Source organism: Vombatus ursinus, unplaced genomic scaffold (genome assembly GCF_900497805.2).
Source record: "Vombatus ursinus unplaced genomic scaffold, bare-nosed wombat genome assembly UNPS02011591.1, whole genome shotgun sequence".
In the NCBI taxonomy this organism is placed as follows: domain Eukaryota; kingdom Metazoa; phylum Chordata; class Mammalia; order Diprotodontia; family Vombatidae; genus Vombatus; species Vombatus ursinus.
The window spans coordinates 5628112-5652549 of NW_020951369.1; the positions used below are offsets into that span (position 1 = coordinate 5628112).

General features: G+C 37.2%; 1 protein-coding gene across 15 annotated transcripts in view; it reads right to left on the reverse strand.

Moving 5' to 3' along the window:
* TSGA10 (testis specific 10) overlaps nucleotides 1–24438 on the reverse strand; it is a 99162-nt gene that overhangs the window by 33465 nt on the left and 41259 nt on the right. For all 15 annotated transcript variants that reach the window (XR_003568620.1, XR_003568619.1, XR_003568618.1 and 12 more), the window contains 4 exons: nucleotides 22589–22743; nucleotides 10194–10249; nucleotides 9779–9947; nucleotides 8763–8873 (listed from right to left, as the gene is read on the reverse strand). Coding sequence is in view for 12 of the 15 variants with exons in the window: in XM_027856666.1 (XP_027712467.1) it covers nucleotides 8763–8873; nucleotides 9779–9947; nucleotides 10194–10249; nucleotides 22589–22743 (491 nt within the window). In the remaining 3 variants the exon portion in view is untranslated. The remainder of the gene's footprint in view (nucleotides 1–8762; nucleotides 8874–9778; nucleotides 9948–10193; nucleotides 10250–22588; nucleotides 22744–24438) is intronic.

A 24438-nucleotide genomic window follows, 5' to 3' on the forward strand; every position in this document is an offset into this window, starting at 1 on the left:
ATTTTCTATTCAGCTCTGGTCTTTTCCACAGGAATGCTTGAAAGTCCCCTATTTCATTGAATGACCATTTTTTACCCTGAAGTATTATACTGTTTTGCAGGTGATTCTAGGTTGTAATCCTATCTCCTTTGCCCTCTGGAATATTATATTCCATGCCCTCCGGACCCTTAATGTAGAAGCTGCTACATCTTGTGTTATCCTGATTGTGTTTCTACAATACTTGAATTGTTTCCTTCTGGCTGCTTGCAGTATCTTCTCCTTGACCTGGGAATTCTGGAATTGGCTACAACATTCCTAGGAGTTTTCCTTTGGGGATCTCTTTCAGGAGGTGATTGGTGGATTCTTTCAATTTCTATTTTGCCCTCTGGTTCTAAAATATCAGGGCAGTTTTCCTTGATATTTCTTGAAAAATTATGTCGAGGCTCTTTTTTTGATCATGCCTTTCAGACAGTCCAATAATTTTTAAGTTCTCTCTCCTGGATCTATTTTCCAGGTCAGTTGTTTTTCCAATGAGATACTTCACCTTCTCTTCTATTTTTTCATTCCTTTGGATTAGTATTACAGTGCCTTGATTTCTCAAATTGTCACTAGCTTCCAATTTCTCCATTCTAATTTTTAAGGAAGTACTTTCTTCAGTAAGCTTTTGGACTTCCTATTCCATTTGGCCTATTTTGCTTTTCAGGGCATTCTTCTCCTCATTGGCTTTTTGGATGTCTTTTGGCATTTGGGTTAGGCTATTTTTTAAGGTGTTATTTTCTTCAGTATTTTTTTGGGTCTCCTTTAGCATCACTCTCAGTTTTTCCTCTACTTCTCTTACTTGCTTCTCAAAGCAAGAGATCAGGATCCTTTACCAAATATTCCAGAAGATAGCCCCTTAAGGGCTAGGTTTAGCGATTGGGATAAATTACCGAAAATATCAGATTAATTGAGTGCACTATCAAAACATAAAAAGACAAGAAAATATAAACAGGATTTGTTTTGTGACTTTGTTTCTGTCTGTCGTTTGTCTGTGCGAGTGAGTGTCTGTGTAATCTGAAACCCTGTAAGGTGTAAAAACCCTAGCCAGCAAGGGTAGCTTCTAAGAGCTGCAGCTGGATTTACTGCTTGGAAAAAATGTTTTCTTTCTTTCTCTCCCCCTCTCCCTCCCTGATTACAGCTGCCTCAGAGGAGTGGGTGGATGGAAGACAGAAAGAGAGAAAAATACTTTATTATTTAGGATGATTGGTAAAAGGCAAGTCAAGAAGGATCCTCAAAGCATCAGATCAGGATTAGAAAGAAATCAGACGTGCAGTTTTAAAGGGACTTTAATCAAAGTCCATCAGAAGGAAAGGCAAGAAAGTTTAAGCATGTAGGAATGAGAGAAGTATGGGCAGAAAGAAAAGTATAAGCTATTTGCATGAACAGTGTGAACAGAGGGTTTGAGAGTAAAAGAGTTGGAAACTTTTCAAGAATTGTTGGAAAAAAAAAAAACCTCTCTCTTGTCTTTCCCTCCACATTCAAAATTTGGCCACAGTTAGAATGTAGAGAGAGAGTTTTCCCCATATTCATATTTTTCTTGGAAGTTTTAGATGTAGGAGCTTTGGCTTCATTGTCTTCTTCTGGTTGTATGTTTTGATCTTCTTTGTCACCAAAGTAAGATAATACAGTCTGACTCTTTTTACGCTGCTTGCTCATGATGCCAGACAATTAATTACTTGAGTTATAAACTCTATGTTAAGGTAGGAGTCTGTTTCCACACTGGAAACAGGAGTTGTGTGCAGCTGTTTTCAGATATACTTCTAGGGACCTGTAAATTTTCAGTTCTTCCAAGGTGCTATGATCAAGGGTGAGGTGTTTACTCCTTTCCTGGCCTGTGTTCTGGTCTATGAGCACTCTTTTCTGTCTTGGAAGTGTGAGGAGGGTTTCCTCTCCACAGCCACTACAAGCTCCACCATGCCAGCGCTCCTCACCCCAGGACCGCCACCCAGAACTGTGACCCAGATCCAAGCACAGGCAAAGCAAGAGAATCCTCCACCAGCAGAGAGATCCCTGCAATCCCCCTCTGACCAGTCACTCAATTCCCCCTCATTCTGTGGGCCGGAAGCTCGGGAGGCAGCTGCCACCCTGGGGCTGGAACCCCACTGTGCTTCTCTCTCAGTACCATAGAAACAGACTTTTCCCACTGACCTTCCAAGTTGTCTTTGGCGTTCATGGGCTGAGAAGTCTGGAAACTTCCCACACAGCTGCCACAGCTGCCTGCGATTCAGTCCTCTGAGGCTTGCTCCAGGTTCCCTCGGGCCTGCGTGCCCACACTGAACTGCGTTCCTCTCCCCGCCCGGCGCGATATACCTTTCTGATCAACCATCTAGGCTGTCTTTGGCTGGATATTTGTTTCACTCTGTCTTTTTTGTGGGTTCTGCTGCTTTAGAATTTGTTTAGAGCCATTTTTTGTAGGTATTTGGAGGGGTTTGGGGGAGAGCTCAAGCAAGTCACTGCTTTTACTCTGTCATCTTGGCTCCGCCCCCAACAAGGGAAGAAATTTTCAAAGCTTCTTGACCTATCCAGTGAAATGTTAAGAGAAGAAATATAGGCTGATTAGTCTGCTCTATTTAACTGCAGATCTCATAATAAGGATATTACCTAGTTCAACAGGAAATTGTTTCCTCCAGCATTTTTTCTATTCTAAGTCCAGTGTTCTTTCCATTACATGACAAATACTTTAAAAAAATTCCTAATCATCATCCCAGGTTTTAACCCATCTAGTGTTGAAGATACTTGACAAATAAACACATTCTACTTTATCCTAGATAGCCCTGAAGAGAGATATTTTGTTTTCTTAGAACTGTGTTGTATAATGGAGCACAGGAATATTGTCACATATGATCACCTCATAGTAGTCATTTGGGAGTTACCATCCCAGCAATAGATACAATGATTGTAAACAGCTATGCACTGTAAGAAAGAAGGAACCAAGAATCAGTTATCAGGAGAAGATGAAGAACTAAGTAAGTCACAGATAAGATTGGAAGATCTAGAGAAACACATCAAAAAAGATCAGATCAAAATGATTATGGAAAGCCAATGTCTCCTTAGGGCACTGACATAGACAGAAGCTGGAAATGAGGTTGAGAAAAAAGTCAAGGATAAACTAGCATCAATCAAGAACAAAGAAAGTGAGTGTAGAAATTTAGTATCATTAACAGACTTGATAGTTTGCTGGGCTCAAGTCTAACTCCTTGCATAGTATTCTCTTTAATGACAGACTGGCACATGGAGGTCACAAAAGAAATGAATCCATAGACACAATGGTTTATAAAACTATTAGGCCATAAGCATTACTGCTGTATTTCTGTTCGTCTTTACAGTTTTCTCCTACTAATTATGAGAAATGTGTTCTACTACTATTCTTCCTGTGTCATACCCACTGCTCAAAATATCTTTCTTATAATTTCACATGTGGAGTTTTTCTCCCTCTCCTACATTTTCAGTTTAAATCCTTCCACCATTTATTAGCCCTGTATCTTGACCAGATGAGCGAGTCTTCAGGCAAATATGTTCTTCTCTCTCCATGTAAGATATACATCATCTCTTGCTAAAATCCCTTCACTTTCTTTCCTTAAACCATGCTCTAGAAAACCAAACCTTGTTAGGTGACACTTTATTTAACCACTAACATTGCTCATATGGTTGTTCCTTCCCCAAGCCCTCAAATATAAATAAGGATGATGAAAACATCACCTGTATCCCCAAATTCCTCCACAGCTTCCTGGCCTGGATTCCATAGTCCCTTCAAATTATTTTCAGGTTTCTTCTGTAACATTAATCACCAAAGCTGGATAATGGTCAGCAGAAGTGAAAGGCTCAACAAGGTCTCCCATCATGTCCCAGATACATATTCCAGGAAGACAGAAACCCTTCAATTGGTCATATCAGGTCCCTATAGCCACTCATGTAAACTTTCATGAAGAGGTCATTAATCACCAGGACATCTTTTTCTTAGGATCAGTAACCTGTTTCTTCTTAGGTTTTGATATCAATGGAGCTTTCTCATTTTGTGAAGTGAGATGCTTATCTACACTGTATGAAAAGAGCCTCATATCTATCCTATAATTCTATGGGTGTAAAATTTCTTTTTTTCTTTCTTTCATGCCTTACATCCATCAACTACTTAACACTGATTTTGACTCTCTGCCCCATCCCCTACCCCTGGCTCTTTAGAGTATTTTTGTTTCTTCCGAATAGCACTGGTTGGTTCCCTTCTTGGATCTTTTCTTTAATCATATTTAAAAGCTCTTCATTCTATCCAACAGAGAAGGAATTCATTCCATGAGTTCTGTAAAGAGATGGACAACTTACACTTGGTCATCCATCCACCCATCTGTCTATCTGTCTGTCTGTCTGTCTCTCTTGTGGGAAATCATCTTGCCTTCAAGCAGGAATATAAACACTTCAAACTCTACAATTTATTCAAACAGTTCCTTTGGTCTCTAGATAATGGAATGGTAATGGAAGAGTTAAGGGCTAAAGTTATTGTTCAAGTAGGGATAGTAGATGGTGTTTTATTAATTCTCTAAAACTGCCTATTTGCCAAGCTATCATTAGTCCACTTCTGTGGGGCTTCAGTTGTGAGAGTTTCTCCTAGAACATGGCTTTTCAACCAGCTTAATCCCCTCTTACCATATTGTGTTTTCTGGTCCTTACTTGTTCTGATCTTGCTTAGAATTTTGGCACCTGTGTAATTCTCTGGTTTTAGCTCCTTGTCAGATTACCTTCATTTAATCTCTAGAAATTACACAGTTGTCAAATTACCTTTGGTGTAGCAGACAACTTCAAGGTGATGTAGTGGATAGAACACTGTACTTGGAGTGAGTCTGAATTTAAATCCTGCCTTAGACATTCGGTAGCTGTGTGACATTAGGGAAGTCATTTAATCTTTTCAGCCTCAGTTTCCTCATGTGTAAACTGGGGATAAAAATAGCACCTACCTTATAGTACTGTTATAATATGAAATGAGATAATTAACATATATGTAAAAGTGCTTTGCAAACCTTAAAAGTACTATCTGTTAGATATTATTTTCTTGATATCTAGTTTCTTAGCATTCCAAATATTCTGTTCACAACTCCACTTGACTCTTCTAGTTCTGGCTTCATGCCCTGTTTTCATGATATACTACTATCCACAGTCATGGGACCTTTTTCAATTTTTGCCTGGAAGCCAAGAATTAAATATGACACCAAAGATAACTGCTGAAGAAGCAAACCTATCAGGTACAAAAGGTAGAAGCAGTATTTGAGTATTTAAAACTTTATAATGAAGGGATTGATGGAAATTGGGGGCAAGGGGGAAAGAAGGCAGCTATACAAAATAAAAACCAGACATTATTACATTATTTTAAAATATGTAAGTGGAACAATCATACTAACATTCAGGTGATATTTGAGGTAACAGGAATAACAGTCTATTTCCTTAGAAAGGAGTCTAAACTTAAGAAAAATATCCCAAACTTTGGATATTCTCTCTCTTATCTATGGCTCTCTTCTGATCATCCTAATATCTGGAGTTCTAGGAAGAATGAAGGAGAAACAGAACACATGACATTCTGTGTAATACTTCCACCTTGTGGTTCTGAGTCAGATTTTCTCCTCTGAGAAATTTTTCAGCTGTGTCTGTAAAATCAGCACACATTTGTTGAGTTGAACTCTTACAGTGTATACAGTAAACTAGCCACTTGAGCACAGTAAAGTTTCTGAGGTCCAGGCTTTATTTCCCATTATGTCTGTCAGAGAGCAGATGTATAACTTCTACTATTCCTATAATGGCTAGGCTCATTATCTCTCTACCTTTTCAGTCAATTTCATTGTTTTATGTTCCATATAAATATTCTCAGTAAAAATAAGACAATGAAATCATGAGATGAGTTTTCAAATATTAACTGTAACTGATATTTTAAAGGCTATATCTAGCACAATAAAATTCCCTTTTCATATAATATCTAGCTGAATCTTTTTTACTAGTCATGAAAATCCTTTAGCACTGTAAAATACTAAACAAACAACATTTAACACATGTTTTTTGTTACGCTGGAGGCAAGATCCAATAAAGATATTTTTGTATCAAAGTTCCCCAAATTAGTTCCCTGGACAAAGTTATATCTCATTGCACATGCTGCTCCTAGGTATTAAAAGACATCCATCTATCCATCCATGTATCTATCTATCTATATACATATTGCATCTTTTCTAATGACTCTATGCCATATTAATCTCTCTATTCTCTGAATACCTATTGTACTCACTCACTATCTATGCCATAACATTTAATATTTTATCTTAAACTGTCTTATTTTCTGTCAATGTAAATAAGTTTACTTTCCTATAAGATTGTAAACTCCTAGTCCAAAATGTTAAGAAGGAAAAGTTGCCCTTTAGGGCTCTACTCACCTAACTTCAATATTATTCCCTCTTCTGCCTTCACTTTTTCAGTCCCTTTTGCTAGGCTTAAGTACATTCATACTGTTGCTGGGCTGTAGATTCCCCACAATGTGATGCCCCATATCCAGGTCCCAATGCCAAAATAAATTTCAGACCCATACATCTACCCTCATCAAAAATTTACCTGTATCGATTCTCTCATCTATCTCATAACTGAATTTATATTAAATTTATTACATAAACTGATGATTATATGATTAATGTAAGTATATGTTTATTATTATAAATATCAACTATTTATAATAGTTGACAATGACTTAAAATGGTATCTCTAAATACTATCAAATATCAAGTTGGTGGAAAAGAATTTTCATAATTTAATAACAGACTCTTAAAGACACAATTTTAAAGGACTGAATCTCTAATGATGGAAACTTAGACAACAAAGTAGTTTAGTGATGATATTTATGAGAAGGATCTTTAGGTGTCCCTCAAAACATAACATATATTGTAATCACTTTACCTATAACTGGTGTCCCTGTTTTGAGGACAGTGGGTAAAGCAGGAGACTTGGAGTCAGGAAGACTTGGGTTTGAATAGCACTTCAGACACATTAGCTTTCTGACCTTGAGCAAATCATTTAATATACATCAACCTCATTTTTCAATACATAAAATGGGGATAATAAAAGGGTATATACCTCACAAGGTTGTTGTGAGGATCAAATTAGATAATATATGTAAATTGTCTTACAAACCTTAAAATGCTATAAATCCATCAACTGTTATTATTAATGCAGACAAAGGGCGTGTCTTTTGTAGTTTTCCCATAATACTTAGCACAGTAATAAGCACATAGTAAGAGCCCCCAAAGTAATTCTTGACTAACTAATATTAAGAAATCATTAAACAAGGTAAGCAAAAGAAATTTGTAATAAAAAATTAAAATATTGTTATTGTGGGATGCTGTGTAGCTGTATCAATCTAGTAAATACATTTTATGTTTTGGGGTATGACTTTTCCCAGTGGATATATACCTACATCCATCATCCTTGTTCAAGCTTGTCCACTCCGGTAATTTTCAAGTTGCTCTTATATTTACCTGGAATAGACATATGTGACACACGATTCCTAATGAACACAACCACAGTGGTTCCACGAAAATAGAAGAAAAAAAGGCAGAGGTGATCCCTGTCCCCTGCACTTCTTTGAAATGATGTCCATGGAACAGAAAAATCAATTTTGAATTTGCTGTTACAGACAATTAGGGTCTTTTCTTGTCTGTAGAAACAGCTTTGAAACTAAAAATGTCACCACTTCCAACTCTCAGAGGAGCCGGGCTCATCGATTTTGAGCCCTTTGTATGGTAGAATGGAGGAGGGGATGCAGTGGCTCTAAGTCCCAGAGTCAGTCAGACTTGAGTAAGTGACTCCTTGAGTGCAGTCGCTCCCTGGGTCCCTCTCTCTGTCACGGAGAGCACAGATTACTTGCCATCAGGTATAGACTTACACTCAAGCTGGGACCCAGCCAACTATGATCTCTTCTTTTATACTCTATAGAAAATGACCTCCATATGAGTTCACAGATAGACCCAGGATTCCCTTTTGGCCAGCTATCTTATAATGCGTTCACTATTAGACTATTTTAGATAAGCAGTCATATTACAATACTTATGACAAAGACCAATCATTCCAGAACAAGCAGGGCAATGTGATCCACAAAATGGTTAGGCAGCCCTGACCAACATTTTCTAATTACAATGGTTCTTTTCTGTTGGGGGGTGGATTAGAAATTATTAATTTACTTCCTCCAAGATTGTAAAAGAGAGTTTCTTCAGTATGAAGCCATCTTCAGTCATCTTACTAGATCCTCAAAAAGCAGTATAGCATAGTGGAAAGCTTTACATTTGTATACAGGGGAGAAAAGGCTTCAGATTCTGCCTCCTACATTTACCAGGTGAGTAACCATGAAATAAGTTACTTACTCTCTAAATCTTAGTTTCTTCATCTGCAAAATGAGGATAACAACATTTGTCTCAAAGCATTTTTGTGAGGATCAAATGATAACAAGTCTGTAAAGAGTTCTATAAACCTTAAAGCACTATTATACAAATATCAAGTGTTACCTTTTTGTCATTATTATGATGATACTGATGATGAAATTCTAAAGCTATAATAAATCCATCTTCAGTTATTATTGTTATTGCCCTTGAACACTAAATATTACAGATGTGTTCAAAATGTCATGATCACCTTTTACTAGATGTACCTTTGATTTAATTCATCTCTATTAAAAACTCTTATTTAAATACAGTGATAATTAAAAGCAAAAACAAAATACATATACATACTTCAGCCTTTAGTAAAGATTTCAGCTTGTTAACATCACTGTTACAGTCATGGCTCTTCTGTTTTAAATCACTAAGCTCAGTTTGATTTTCAGTCAATTTTTTGGATAACACCTGTTTAAAACAAAACAAAAAAAGCATTTTTCACAAATGTAATCTCTTGATTTTTGTCTACCTATCTTGTCAGAATATAAAAAAGATAATTTAGAAAGGCCCTATAAATTCATACCTTTTGGTTTTATAAATATATACTAAATGCAGAGAGAAAACATTAGTAATTAGTATGTTGATGCATCTTGATGGCTGTTTATGTAACCATCACAAAAAAATTTATGCCTTTTCAAAGTATAAAATTTGTGAGAAAAATCACATTAAGTTACAGCTAATGCCAAATGAAAAAAATGTACAGTGATGGGGGAACTATAAAAATGAATACTAAAGATGATGAAATCATCTTTCAACTAGATACAAAAATTGGCAGAAAATGACAATATAGAAGACGAAATGTTTAATAATACAGGCACAAACTGCAGAAGTAATTGGCTGACATTAAGAATAAGAGAAGCAAGAAAATCTTACAATAAAAAGAAGATACATAAAATGACCTACACACAACAAAAAATAAAATAAATATACAAATATAGAGTTAGGCTAGAAAGGACCTAAAAATACAATCTAGCCAATACCTCTGCCTTTAAGTAGAATTGCTCTTAAAGCATCACAGAATATTTTTCTTTCTTTTCATTAAAAGAGGATCTCCATTTACTAAAACATCTGAGTGTGCTACCTTACAGTATTTTGTTTAAAATTTTTTAACAGAAAACAATAGCTCATTGCCATTCACGTCACATCTTCTGGCTTTCATTGAAAAAGTAAGTGGAGGTTAGCTATGAGCAGAGGTCTAAACCAACCTGCATTTTCTTAATCCTAATTTATCTAATTATAACCTATACCTCATTTGCAATTAAGATAAGAATTGTAAATTTGCATGTAATAAAGGATTCTATCAGTAAAAATACCTGGTTTTCCTGCTTAATTCTAGAGACTGACTCTTGGAGTTTATCATTGTCACGAGCCAAGGCCTCTCTTTCTCTAGCAATCTGAGCAAGCTCATCACTTGTTTCATCCAGTTGTCTACGCATTCTGGAAATGTCTTGTTCACACATGATAAGAGCTTCAGTTGATTGTCTATTTTACAAGTCAAACAGGGACATTAGAAGCATTTTACTGATGCAGAACAACAATAAAAAAAGACAATACTGAAAAGTAAAACACAAGTTTATAGAGATGGATGTGACAAAGTTTCAAAAACTAAATGTAAAATTTCATGTTCTATAAAATTTCAGAAACAATATAAAAAATAATAATGCAATTGGTCATTTGTCAGGTCTATAAAAACTTTGTGTCTTTTCCCAAATACTAATTGAGAATTACCTTGATGCCTGCTCCATTTCAGCAATGATATTCTTCATGCCTGAAATTGTCCTTTCCTTAAAAAAAAAAGTAATATTAAACAAAATTTATTTTAAAACTTCTCCATTAAAATTGATCTGAACACAAAATGTTCTTCTTTCAGATTTGGTCTCCTATTCCCTGGGATATAAACCTTCTTTCTACTCTCTTCAACACATAAAAAAAGGCCTAATCAATTTGGGTACACAAACTGCTTAAAAAAAAAAGGAACCTCATTAAAAGAGAAATGCATTTGTGTATAATTACGTAGGACTACTATGCCAAATGTTGCAGTCAAAGTTTTGGGTGCTCACTGATAGAAAGTTCCCCATTCTCTCTGCAGATAAGAGCCAGCCAGGCAGAGACACAGAGAGAACTGGAGAAGAAAAGAGGAAGCACAGAGGCAAGAAGCAGGACATAAAGGTATTGCGGTCCTATAGGATGTTTGAGATGTGGGCCATGAAGAAGTAGACTAAATTGTCACCTAAATCCTAGGACAACAAATAATGAGGTGATTCAACAAGAACTACTGTGAAAACTGTAAAGAAGCCTGGCAGAATTGAGGTTTAGACCAACATCTCACAACATATGCCACAGTAAGTTCCAAATACATTATGCTTAGGTAGGCATAATAAAAATCAGAGCAATACTGGATAGGGGAAGACACAGGATATAGGCTAAGCCATCTCTCTGACCAGACAAGGGATAGGAAGGGTCATTCAAGATAAAATGAACAATTTTGAGTATTATAAAATTGAAAAGATTTTGTACAAATAAGAATAATTGAGCTAAAATTAGAAGAAAAGATAATTAATTGAGAAAAAATCTTTGTAAGGATTCTCTGGTAAAGATCTCATATGTAAGACATTTAAGAAACTGGTTCAAAAACATGAGTGATAACCATTCCTTAATAGATAAATGATAAAAGGATTCAAACAGACATTTCTCAAAGAAAGAAAACCAAACTATCAACAGGGAGTATAAAAAAAGTTGCTCCAAATAAATAATAAAAAATACATATTAAAACAACTCTGAGGTTTCACATCACACCAAGAGAATTGGCAAAGATGAAAAAAGACAAGAATAATCAGTGTTGAGGTATAGAAAGACAGGCACACTAATTCACTGTTGATGGAGCAGCACTTTTTGTTGTAAAAAAAGAACTAGAAACCAAGTAGATACCCACTGACTGGGGAATAACTAAACAAACTGTAGTACATGAATGTAATGAAAAATTATTGTGTTGTAAGAAACAATGAATATGATAAACATAAAGACAGTCCAATGCAGTGAAGTAAAGTCAAGAAAATATGATATCCACTAGCTACAACAATATAAATGTAAAGAACCACCACAAAAAAGCAGAAGTGCAAAAAATAAAAATAAAAAATGTACAAAATAACAAAGAACAAGCATAGCCCCACAGAAGAGGTATGAGAAGAGAGCTCCCTAAGCTCTCAACAATCTGATAAAAATGTTCTAAATCACTATTAAGAGAAATGCAAATTAAAACAATTTGAGATTTAAATTAACATTCTGATTGGCAAAGATGACAAAAGAGGAACATGACAATTGATAAAAGGGCTTTGGGAGGACAGGAACACTAATACACTGTTGGTAGAACTGTAAATTGGTCAACCCATTCTGGAAAGTAATTTAGGACCCAAGCATCACTAAACTATGCATAATCAGCAAGTAATACCACCAGTAGACATATTGCCACAAGGAAGGCAAAAGACATAAAGGGCTTATATAAACAAAAGTATTTGTAGCAGCATTTTATGTTGTAGAAAAGAAGTGGAAATGAAGGGGCTGTTCATCAATTTCTGAATGGCTAAACAAATTATGGCATATGAATGTGATGGAATATTTTTTGCAATGGACAGAATCACAAACATGATGGATTTAGAGATACCTGGAAACTATTACATGAACTGAAATAAAACAAAATGAGCAGAACCAGGTAAGCAATTTATATACTGACCCCAGGCAAATCATTAGAGCCCCTTTTGGCTCTAAATCCATGATCTTATCATCCTACAATAATGTAAAGGAAAACAATTAGAAGTAGGCCTATCATAACTTCAGAAGACTAATGAAGAAACATATTTCCAACCTGATGGCAGACAATGAACCAGAGGGTACAGGAGAAGAGTTATTCTGAGAGGGCTAATGTGTTTATGAGATCAGAAATTTAGAACTGGATTTTTTTTTTTTGCCTTGACATGTTTATTTGTTACAAGCAGAAAGGCTTCTGTTGAGGGGATTGGGACAGGTTGGTGGATAGTGATGGGGAAAAAAAGAAGAAAAAAAATGAGTATCAGTGAAAAAATGTTAATACCCTATAGAAAATTCAGAATGTAGCATAGACAGGCAAGGCAATTTTGTTATTATCATTTAAAATATAATATATATTTTTTAAAAGTGAACTTTATATTATAGAAATTTAGTTTCTTTTCCGTTCTTTTTATATTCTAATGTTCTGATTTGTTTGTCAGTCAATAAACATTTATTAAGGTCCTACTATGTGCCAGACATTATGTAAGTGCTGGACATATAAAGAAAGGCAAAAGACAGTCCCTGTCTCAAAGAGTTCAAACTCTTAATAATGGTGGAGACAACCTGCAAACAACTATGTACAAACAAGTCATATACACAATAAATTGGAAATAAGCAACAGAGAATAAAGGCACTAGAATTAAGAGAGATCAGGAAAGGTGACCTATAGATGGTGGGATTTCAATTGGGAATTGAAGGAAGCCAGGGAAGCCAGGAGGCAGAGATAAAGGAGAGCATTTCCTGTTTGAGGAAGAGCAAGGAAGCCAATGTCCTTAGATCAAAGAGGGGTTGAAGAAAGGGATTGTTAAGATTGATAGGTGAAGGGAGGGGACAGGTTATACAAGACTTTGAATGCCAAACAGGATTTTATGCTTAATCCTGGAGGTGACAGGGAACCACTGGAGTAGGAGATGACTTCAGACCTGTGCTTTAAGATCAGTTTGACAGCTGAATGGAGGACGGACTAGAATAGGAGAAACCAACCAACAGGCTGTTGCAATAATCCAGGTGAGAGGTGATGAGGGCCTGAACCAGAGTGGTGGCAGTGTCAGAGGGGAGAAGAGGTATATGTGAAAAATGTTATGAAGGTAAAATTGACAGGTCTTGTCAACAGGTTAGATATGGGGCAGGGGGACTGTTAGGTTGTGAGCCTGGGTAACTAGGAGGATTGTAGTACCCTCCATAGTAATAGGAAAGTTAGGAGGAAGAAAAGGTTTGGGGGAAAAATAATGAATTCAGTTTTGGAAATGTTGAATCTAAGATATTCAAGGGACATTTAATTTTAGAAGTCCAATAGACAGTTGTAGATGTCAGACTGGGAGTTGGCAGAGTGGTTCCAGCTGATTAAGTAAATTTGAGAATCATCAGCAGAAAAGTAAATCGAATCCATGGGAGCTGATGAAATCATCAAATGAAGTAGTATAGATACAGGAAAGAAGAAGGTCCAGGAAAGAGCCTTGTGGGACACCTAGGGTGATCTGGATGAAGATTGAACAGACTGAGAAGTCTAAATCAGATAGGGAAGCAAAGGACCAGGAGAGAGTGATGTCACAAAGACTGAGAGAAGAGAGTATCAGTTGAAAAGGGTAACCAATAATGGCTGCACAGAGGCCAAGAAGGATGAGGGTTGAAAAAAGGCCATCAGATAGAGCAATTAAGAAATTGTTAGTAACTTTGGAGGGAGCACTTCTGGTTGAATAAACCAGAAGTCAGAAGCATTAAGACAGAAGTGAGAGGAAAAGAACTGGAAGGCACCTACTATAATAAGCCTTCTTAAGGGGTTTAGCCACAAAAAGGAGGAGAGAGATGGGATGACAGCTAGCAGGTATGGATAGATCAGTGGAGTTTTTTGAAGATAGGATGAAGGAATTAATGGATTAAGGCTCTATTAGTAGTTATTACTTATTGATAATTTAGAGTACACATATATGTTTGTAGAAATAAAATAATCACTAGATTAAGTCAGACATCAGAAGACTTTTGTTTTGTTTTTCCTTTTTTTTTTCTTTTGGTGAGGCAATTGGGGTTAAGTGACTTGCCCAGGGTCACACAACTAGTAAGTGTCAAGTGTCTGAAGTCACATTTGAACTCAGGTCCTCCTGACTCCAAGGCCAGAGTTCTTTCCACTGTGCCACCTAGCTGCCCCCAAGATTTTTATTAAAAGTTAAGTTCCTAAGGATAAGTTCCTCTTTCTTTGGCTATAAATTCTTTTTGCACCTCTCAGAAGCTACATTTCCTTTAAATTAACTGTAGATGATACTGCTGCAGAACCTTCTAGCTACAGCAATCTCCCTTTGAAAGACAGGATGATAGACATAAGTTCTAACCAAATAGAATGATAAATCTAATAGTTGTCCCACCCTGGAAACTCCCATTATGCCCCTGACATGCCCACCCTCAAAGTTGGCAATAGCAACAAATGTGCATGTACAAAGTCCTAAAAAGTACACTGGTCAACTGACCTGCCTGTTGAATTGAATTATGTTCATAACAAGTTTCTTGAGATTTTTGTCACTTTCCACGACTTGTAAGTTCCTCTTCTTTTTACTATAAAAATAAGCTCTGTAAATTCATTTGCTCTGACCACTGAAGTGTCAGTAGAACTAATTTGATTGCAATTGCTACTCTTGCAAATAAATCACTTTACTCAGAAGCTCTGTACATCAGAGTGTTTCTATTTCAGATAAGAAATACACAAAGATGTATGGACATGTTTGTAGGCAGTAGGGAAGCAGGCAGCAGACAGGCAGAGAATGAATAAGTGAGTAAGTGGGCATGATAGAGGAGGCAATTTGCTGGAGAAGATGGGATGGAATGAGATTTATTTATGCATGTAGAGGGGTTTACCTAGACAAGAAAAACCATCCTATTGTGTGTTCCAGGGGTGAAGGAGGAGACAAAGAAGGCATCGAGGTTGTATGAGATGGGAAGGAAGGGAGAAGAGGGAACTCTTAGAGAATAATCTCAATTTTTCAGTAAAATATGAGACAAGGTTATCAGTTGAGTTGGTAGGTGGGAAGAGCCATGGGAAGTTTGGGGAGAGATGAAAAGGTGTGGAAGATTAGTTGTGGAAGTGGGACAGTGCATTAATTAGGGAGGTATAAAAGGACTGTCATGCAGCAGTGGGAGTTCAGTGGAAATTGTGTAGCATAAAATTGTAGTAGACTCAGTCAGCATAGTTTCATAATTTTCTCCAGCTTGGCTGCTGATGGGGGGTGGGAGAGGAGAGGTGATCCAAGGCTAAGGCTTTGCAAGGCCAGATTGGTGATACAATAAGGGGACAAGGGACTTAACAGAAGACAGTATAGAGTTGAACTGGCTTACCACAGCGTCAAGATAGGGAAGGATGGAAAATGTAGCTAGTATAGTGGTGATGACTTGGGAAAGATTTAAGAGGTTGAGAGATTGGAAGTCATGATGTGAATGAAGAATGGGGTCTCTGGTTACAAGGCATAGGAAAAGGTAGAATGAAAATAGATTATGATCCAATAAAAGAATTTCAGAGTTTATGAACATGTAAGTGGTATATATGAGGGTGATGGCAAAATTAAAAGTATGACCATCTCTGTGTGTGGCTGATGAAATGAGAAAGTTGAACTGTGAGATTAGGGTGTTTGAGAGATTATCAATATGTATATTAAAAGTCCCCTAGTATGAAAGAAGTTGTTGAAAAAGAGAGAAAGACTGTAAGCCAAGCACTGAACTCATTAAGGAAAGAGGGAATGTCCTAGAAGTGGGTAGATAACAGCTACCATGATTTTGATTGGGTGATAGATATGGAATGAGTGAATCTGAAAGGAGAAGAAATTAGTTAAGTGATGGTAGCACAGGGAGAACCTGAAAGTGGCAATGAGGAGGAGCAAGGAGTATTTCAACCCCTTCACCTTGACCACTGAGTAGGGGGAGAGGGGAATGAGTAAAAGTGCAGTCAGTACTGGAAAGGAAGGTTATGCCATCAGGAGGGAACCAGGTCTTGGAGAGAGCTAGAAAACAGAAGAAATACAATAGGAAAAGATTTAAGATGAAAACAAGTTTGTTACATACAGAACACACATTTCAGCGAGCACAATAAAAGTGGTGGGTAACTTTAGAGAGGGACATTGAGGAAGGGTGGTTGAGGGGAATGGCAATAAAGGATAAGTCGGTGGGAGATAGAGAATAGGGTTTGCATGATGATAGCTGGGGTTTCAGGGTCACTAGGATGGGGTGGATATGACCAAGAAGGAACACATTGAGGAATGGGTTCAGGTAGGTTTTCATTATCCACAGGGGTTTGGTCTCAGGGTGCTTTGTTGCTTATACTATTTCTTGCATTGTTTCATAATGCATCTGTTCTATCTTATTGCAAACTGGTTTCCTGGATTGACTGAATTTCAAACTGAGGCATACTGCCTTCATACCTTCTATAGGAATCACCATAACTTCAGTGTCATGAGGCCTAGGACATCTTCATCCATATCAGTCTTTCCTGGTCGATGGTATGATAGAACTCTTAGCTACTGCTGTTAACCATCTCTGGCAGGCAGCATCCAACAGTGATGGCACACTTCAAAGCCAATAAATCCATTTTATGTAAAGCTTACAAAGTCCATTACAAAGTCCTCTTACTGGAGAATGAAATGGGTTTTTTAGTGCCCATCACTCTGCTGGTACAGAACTGATTCCAAGGCTGCCTAACTAGCATCAATATGTAGCATAAAAAAATTTGCTCAGGCCTGGCATAAGTCAACACTGGTACATGCATGAGTAAGTTAGCTAAATCTTTAAAGGCACAATTCCCATACCAATGTCCTCCAAATGGTTTCTGTGGATTTAATCCAAGTTGACCTTTCTTATCCTTATATTTTTCTACCTGAACTTACCTAGTATAGCAGTGACAGTGACACCTAAGTCAAAGCAAGATCTCCAGTATGTAACTGTGGCCTGTCAGGGACTGTATAAGGAGAGAGAGACGGAGACAGGTTGAGGACAGCATGTATCTACATATAGCCACAAGAAGACTAACATAGAAGCAAAGAATTAAGACAATAGGTAGGATCTACTGCCAGTCACCCATCCAGAACTACAGTGACATCAGCATCCAGAGTACAGAGAAGAAAGGACCAAACAGGGCCTGCCTATTCCATACAATAATGTTGCACATAGCAAAGCCTGAGTCTGGCACAAAGTACAAGAGGAGTAAGAGAAAATAATTACCTTGCCACAATTATTCCAAGAATTGCTGGAAGAAATTAATTTAAGAATAAAACTGAAATTGTAATTCAAATAAAAGCTTGGGCAGGGAAGGAGGGTGGGAATTGAAAAGAGGATAAATAACACAGAACAGAGGATAAAAAAAATCTCATTCTGGTAATGGACTCCTTGAAAAACAAAATCAAACTAAAAGAACTCAATGATTCCATGAGACAACAAGAAATATTAGAACAATGTCAAAAGATTGAAAAAAAAATAGAAAATGTAAAGTATCTGCTATCAGAAAGAAATAACCCGGAAAACATGTTGAGAAGAGAATTTAAGAATCAGACTCCCTGAAAACCATGACCCTCTCAGGGAAAAACAAAACAAAAAACCTTGGCCATTGTATTTCAAGAAATCATTAAATAAAGCTGCCTAGAGATAAGAGTCAAGATGACAGAATGAGAGTAGCATTTATTTCCCCAGCTCCCCAAACAACTTCCCCTACAACAACCTAGAAAACATGCTAGATGGAATTCTGATCATGAAAGCCAAGAAGAAGTCACAGCAAATTATTTTTCCAGTCCAGTACAGCTTAGGAAGATAGACAGAAAGGTCTGTGGACACTGGGGTGGGAGCTAGCCAGAAGCACAATGCAGTGGCAGTAGAGGCAGTGAGCAGAGGTAGCAGTTGGGGGAGGACACATTCTGGAAGCTAAGGATGATAAGAGGGCTGAGACTGAACACTGAGTTGAAAGCACTGGGGCAGAAAGAGATCCCAGGGAACCCCAAAACCAGTGCTGTGAAGAGGAACAGGCCTATTAACTATTAACCAGTTCCAGGGTGGAGAGGAATGGCAGTTAGCAAGAAAGGCCCTCGCTGTGTAGATAACAAGGAACAAATCCCCAAAACTTAGCTGTGTGGCTCTGAGCCCAAGAGCAAAAGAAGGGCTCAATTTTAACCTTCAGTCCCACATATAAGCCTTCAGTAGAATAACCAGGATGGGAAACCAAGACCAAAGGGGAGTCAAGCAGTTTAGTCTCTCTGAATCTACAGAACTTCCCAGTGGGCTAACAGTAATTGAGTGCAGTGGTGGTCTACTACAATTTGACAACACACAGTCCAACAGACCCAAACTCAGACAGGAACTTTCAGAGCTCATGCCAAAATGGCTCTGTACAAACCTTTACCCAGATCACACCACCCTGGAAGCACCCAAAACTTGTAGGCCCCAAGATTGTGCTATGAAAACAGCAAAAAGACAAAAAAAGAGAGAAGCTCAAACCAGACATTCCCCCACTCCCCAGAAGTAGGCAGAGCCCAATACTAACATAAAGCCCAAAGTCAAGAAATAGGCTGGAAGACTGAGCAAACAAAAAAAAAAAAAGAAGAACCTGAACTACTATGGTGACAGAGAGGGCATTTAGGTGGTGCAGTGGATAGAGTGCTGGGCTAATCTTCCCGAGTTCAAATCTGGCCTCAGACACTTCCTAAATGTGTGGTCCTGGGCAAGTCACTTAACTCTATTTGCCTCAGTTTCCTCATCCATAAAATAAGCTGGAGAAGGAAAAGGCAAGCCACTCCAGCATTTCTGCCAAGAAAACCACAAATGGGTTCATGAAGAGTCCAATATGATTGAAAAATGACTGAACAACCACAAATGATGACAGGGAAGCTCAAGATACAAACATAGAAGACGACAATTTGAAAATAGCTAGAAGTAAAGCCTCAAAGAAAAACACAGATTGGACATACACCCAACAAGAATTTTTAGCAGCGTTAAAGAAAGCAATTAAAAACAAACAAACCCAAAAAATCATCTTAAAAACCAAATGAGAGTAGAAGAGGAAAAAAATGAGCACTTTGCAAGAAAGTTATAAAAAGAAAATTAACAGCTTTCTAAAAGAGGCACAAAAACTTTACTGAAGATAACTCCTTAAAAATTAGAATTGGCCAAATGAAAGCTAATGACTTCATGATTCATCAAGAAATAATAAAACAAAATCAAAACACTTAAAAAGTTAAAAGAAATGTGAAATATCTCATAGGAAAAACAACTGACCTAGAAAACAGATTAAGGAGAGACAATTTAAAAATCATTGGACTACTTGAAAGCCATGAACAGAAAAGGGCCTAGATATCATATTTCAAAAAAAAAAATATTCTAAAGGAAAATTGCCTAGATATCTTAGAACCAGAGGATGAAGTAGAAATCAAAATAATACACTGGTTAATGCCTAAAAGAAAGCCAAAATGAAAACTCCCAGGAATGGTATATCCAAATTCCAGAACTTTCAGGTGAAAGAGAAAACACTGCAAGCAATAGGAAAGAAAGAATCCAAGTACAATGGAAACACAGTCACCACACAACAGTCACCATTTTAGAGAAATAGAGGAGTTGGAATATAATATTTTGGAAAGCCAAGGATCTAGGATTACAACCAAGATTAACCTATCCAGTAAAACTGAGATTAATCCTACAGGGAGGAAAAATGAAAATTTAATGAAACAGAGGACTTTCTACCATTCCAGATGAAAAGACCAGAGTTGAATAGAAAATCTTGACATTCAAACACAATACTCAAGAGAAGCATAAAAAGTTAAACATAAGGGAGAAATCACAAGTTACTAAATAAAGTTAAACTGTTTATATTTTTATACAGGAAAAAGATACACATACCCCCTCAGAATGTAATCATCACTAGGGCTTTTAGAAGGAATCTAATTAGACAGAGGGCCTAGGTGTGATTCTATTTTGTTGGGATGATTTCAAAAGAATAATGGAAAGGTGGAGAGGAGGAATGTACTGGGAGAGGGAGGAAGGGAGAAGAAGAATAGGGGAAATTACCTTATATAAATGGGATGCAAGTAGGAGTTCATCCAGGGGTGGGGAACCTATGGCCTTGAGGTCACATGTGGCCTTCTAGGTCCTCGGATGTGGTCTTTTGACTGAGTCCAAGATTTATAGAACAAATCTTTTTATTAAGAGGATTCATTCTATGAAATTTGGATTCAGTCAAAGGGCTACACCTGAGGACCTAGAAGGCCACATGTGGCCTTGAGGCTGCAGGTTCCCCATCCCTGGATAAACTTTATACAATAGAGGGAGCAAGCAGTGAGTGGGGGTGGGGGGCAACACTTGAACCTTCCTCTTATCTATATTGATTCAAGGAGGGAAGAATAAACATATACATACAGTTGGGTACAGAAATGCATCTTACTCAACAGGGACGTAGGAGGGAAAAGGGTTAAGAGAAAGTAGGGGTAGAGAATAAGAGGGGAGGCAATGGTCAGAAGCAAAACAAATTCTTGAGGAGGGGACAGGGTAAAAAAGGGAAGGATATGTATACAAAAATAGGATGGAGTTAGCATTCATAACTGTAAATGTGAGTGCGATAAACTAACCCATAATAGAGGATAACAAAATTAATTAGAAATTAGAATTCAACAATATGTTGTTTACAAGAAACACACTTGAAATGGAAATGTATTCAGAGTTAAAAATAAGAGATTAGAGCAGAATCTATTAGTCATTTCGTCATGTTCTACTCTCTGTGACCCCATTTGGGGTTTTCTTAGCAAAGATGCTAGGGTGGTTTGCCATTTCCTTCTCCAGTTCATTTTACAGATGATTATGCTTCTTCTTAAATAAAAAAGGAAAGGATGACAATCATGTCAGACAAAACAAAAACAAAAATAGACCTAATTATAAAAGGTACCATAGACAATGAATTACTATCAAGACTGAACATATATGCACCAAATGGAATACCATCAATCAATATGCACTTGTTAAGCACCTCTATGTACCAGGGACTCTGCTGGGGCTAGATGCTGGGATAAAGACAAAAGTGAAACATTCTTTTGAAACATATGTGTGTGTGTATATGTATACATATATGTATGTGTGTGTATGTATGTGTGTTAGGGGGCCCAGAAGTGAATGGGGTGTGGAATTAAGAAGGGAGTCTTTTAAGAGGTAGTACTTCAGCTGTCCTGAAGGAAACCAGGGATTCTAAGAGTCCGAGGTGGGGAGGGAGTGCATTTCAGGCATGGAGGACAGCAAGTACAAACACAGAGATTTGAGAACAGAAGTGCTGGGTGAGGAATACAGTGAGAGGGCCAGTTTGATTGGAAAAGTACTCTGAGGGGCTTCCCTGTTAAGACCCATTATGATCGAGGACTAGATGGGGATAGGGTGAGGCAGGAAATAACTCCACTAATTGATGTAATTATTATTCTCTACATTATTGTTTATGGTGCTTCTCAATTTTATATCTCAATTAAATTTTCTTGCTAATGGTTTGGTTTCTCTTACATGGCTTAGTAAAAAAATGTTGTAACAGATGGGGACTTGAACACTGATTTATACAACGTGTTACCTCACAGAGTCAGAATGAACCTTGGACAAGTAGCTAGTAGCCCCACAGCCAGAGTTCTCAGAGACTCCAGGAGTCAGCTATTGCATCTCTGTCGATAGCACTGGGCTCCTGGCATAGTGGCTGGCACAAAGCAATAATAAACATTTATTGATTTGAATTTGGGCTATGCCTATAAAGTGGTTAGACTTTTTTAAAACAGGCATAATAAAAGTTATACATCCCAATCAGTGTTGGATTTCAAGGTATTCATACCTTAAGAGATCATTTGTGTTCTACTATAATGTAATCACTGCTAAAACACTTTTCCAACTATACCTTTAAAGCCAGGTTATAAGCCACAGGGAAAAAACCTCAACACATTAATTCATAGTTACACTTCATTTTTAATACAAAACAGTATTACCAAGTGTCATCACCTACCTTATTCACCAACTCCAAGGTAACTACTCTGAAAGGGACAACACTCATTTTGATGAATAAGGTTCAATGTTTGCTTAACAATCAGTCACGTTACTTAATGTTGATTATATTTTTCAAAGCTATTTAAAGTCTGTAGAATGTTAATCACAACTTAATGATGACAAAAAAATGAAATTTAAATCACTAGTTTATTTGCATACTTCCTAAAATCACTCTAGATATTGCAAAATCAGAAATTTAAATGCTTATAAAACTTATGAAATTAAGATTAAATTTAAAAAAATTTTCTTCAACTAACATACTTAGATAAATTATTAAACACTTGATAGATCTCAGAACGTACTTTCATTGCCAAGCTCTCTCCAAGGGAAGCAATATTCTCAGATTTTTTATCCAAGCATGCTTGCAGGCATTCCTTTTCTTTAGCTATATCACTGAGTGTTGCACCAAGAAGGTTGATTTCTTCTCGCTGGGCAATACTTTGCCTTGTAAAATTATCTAGACATGAAACCACAAAGGTGTAGTTTTTAATTGAATTAAAATTTTCAAGCAGGCTCTAATACTCTTTGCAATGAGTTCTCTTTTATTTGAAGCTACTAAAAATATTAAGCAGATTAATAAAAGTTGTCCAAATAACAATTAGTTTTTACCTCTAATAATAGCATAAATAGTCATGAATTTTAAATAGTTCATAAACTTAGAAACATAGTCAACAATCTGAAATAGAATCTGTGTACAAAGTTGAAAACTATATTTAATCTTCACTTAAGTTCTACTCTGATGGTTTATCACTATGTTCAAGTGACCATGGGTTCTTTAAGACTGTTAGTGGAGGGAACAAATTATAGTAGCTTCTAACAAGGTGACAAGACTTATGAAGATCGACTAATGGACCAAAGTCCAAGTGACAGCTCTGTTAATTACCAAGAGGCTTATCATCTGAAGACTGCAATAAGCTAAACTTTTTTTTCTGTAAAAACTCATGAAACCACCTACTTATGTTATTGGAAGAAGCATCCACATAGATGAAATTGTTGATTTTTTAAAGTATTAAAGTGACTACAATTAAACACCTTGTTGATTTACATAGAGATTATCATTAGGGCATAAATGTCCATGTATTTTCAGATATTTTCCCTAAGTAGCAACCAAACCTAGTTAAAGCAAAAACACAGCAGAAAAAAAGTCTACCTATGCAACAAATGATTCAAGTATCAACTTTCCAGAAGTTCCAATGTGTTGTTTAAGTGTTCCATAAAGTCCAATTCTAATTCAATCAATAAAAATTTATTAAGCACCTACTACTGTGTGCCAGGCACCGTGCTAAGTACTGGGGATACAAAAAGAGGCAAGGAACTTATAATCTAATGGGGGTGAAAAATTGCAAACGAATATATACAAAGCAAGCTATATAATTAACAGACGGAAGGCACTGGAATTAAGAGGGGTTAGAGAAGGCTTCCTGTAGAAGGTGGGATTTTAGCTGGGACTTCAATAAACCCAGAGATGGCAGTGAGAGAAGCAGAGGGAGCAAAGCGTTGCAGTTCTTGGGGACAGTCAGAAAAAATACCTGGGGCCAAGAGATGGAGTGTCTTGTTCATAGGAACAATCAGGAAGTTAGTGTCATTGGATCAGAGTATTTGTCAGGGAGTGAGGTATTAAGAAGACTGGAAAGGTAGGAAGGGGTTAAGCTATGAAGGGTTTTGAATGCCAAACAGAGCATTTTGTATTTAATCTTGGAGACAACAGGGAGTCACCATAGTTTATTGAGTATGCAGGTCAGACCTGGGATGGGCATGGGAGTCACTTTAGTGACTGAATGGAGAATAAATTGGAGTGGGGAAAGATTTGAGACAGGCAGACCCACCAGCAGGCTATTGCAATAAGTCAGGTGTGAGGTGATGAGGGCCTACACCAGAGTGGTGACAGTGTCAAAGGAGGGAAGGGATGTATTAGAGAGTTATAAAGGTGAAATCAAAAGGCCTCAGCATATGGATATGGGGGAGAGGGGGACAGTGTAAGAGATAATGAGGAATTCAAGATGACTTCTGGATTGTAGTCTGAGAGACAGGGAGGACAGACATGTTTTATAGTTATAGAGAAGGTGTGTGTGTATTGGGCTGGGGTGGGCTGGGGTAGTTAATCTAGGAGGAAAGATAATGAGTTCTGTTTTAGACATATTGAATTTAAGAT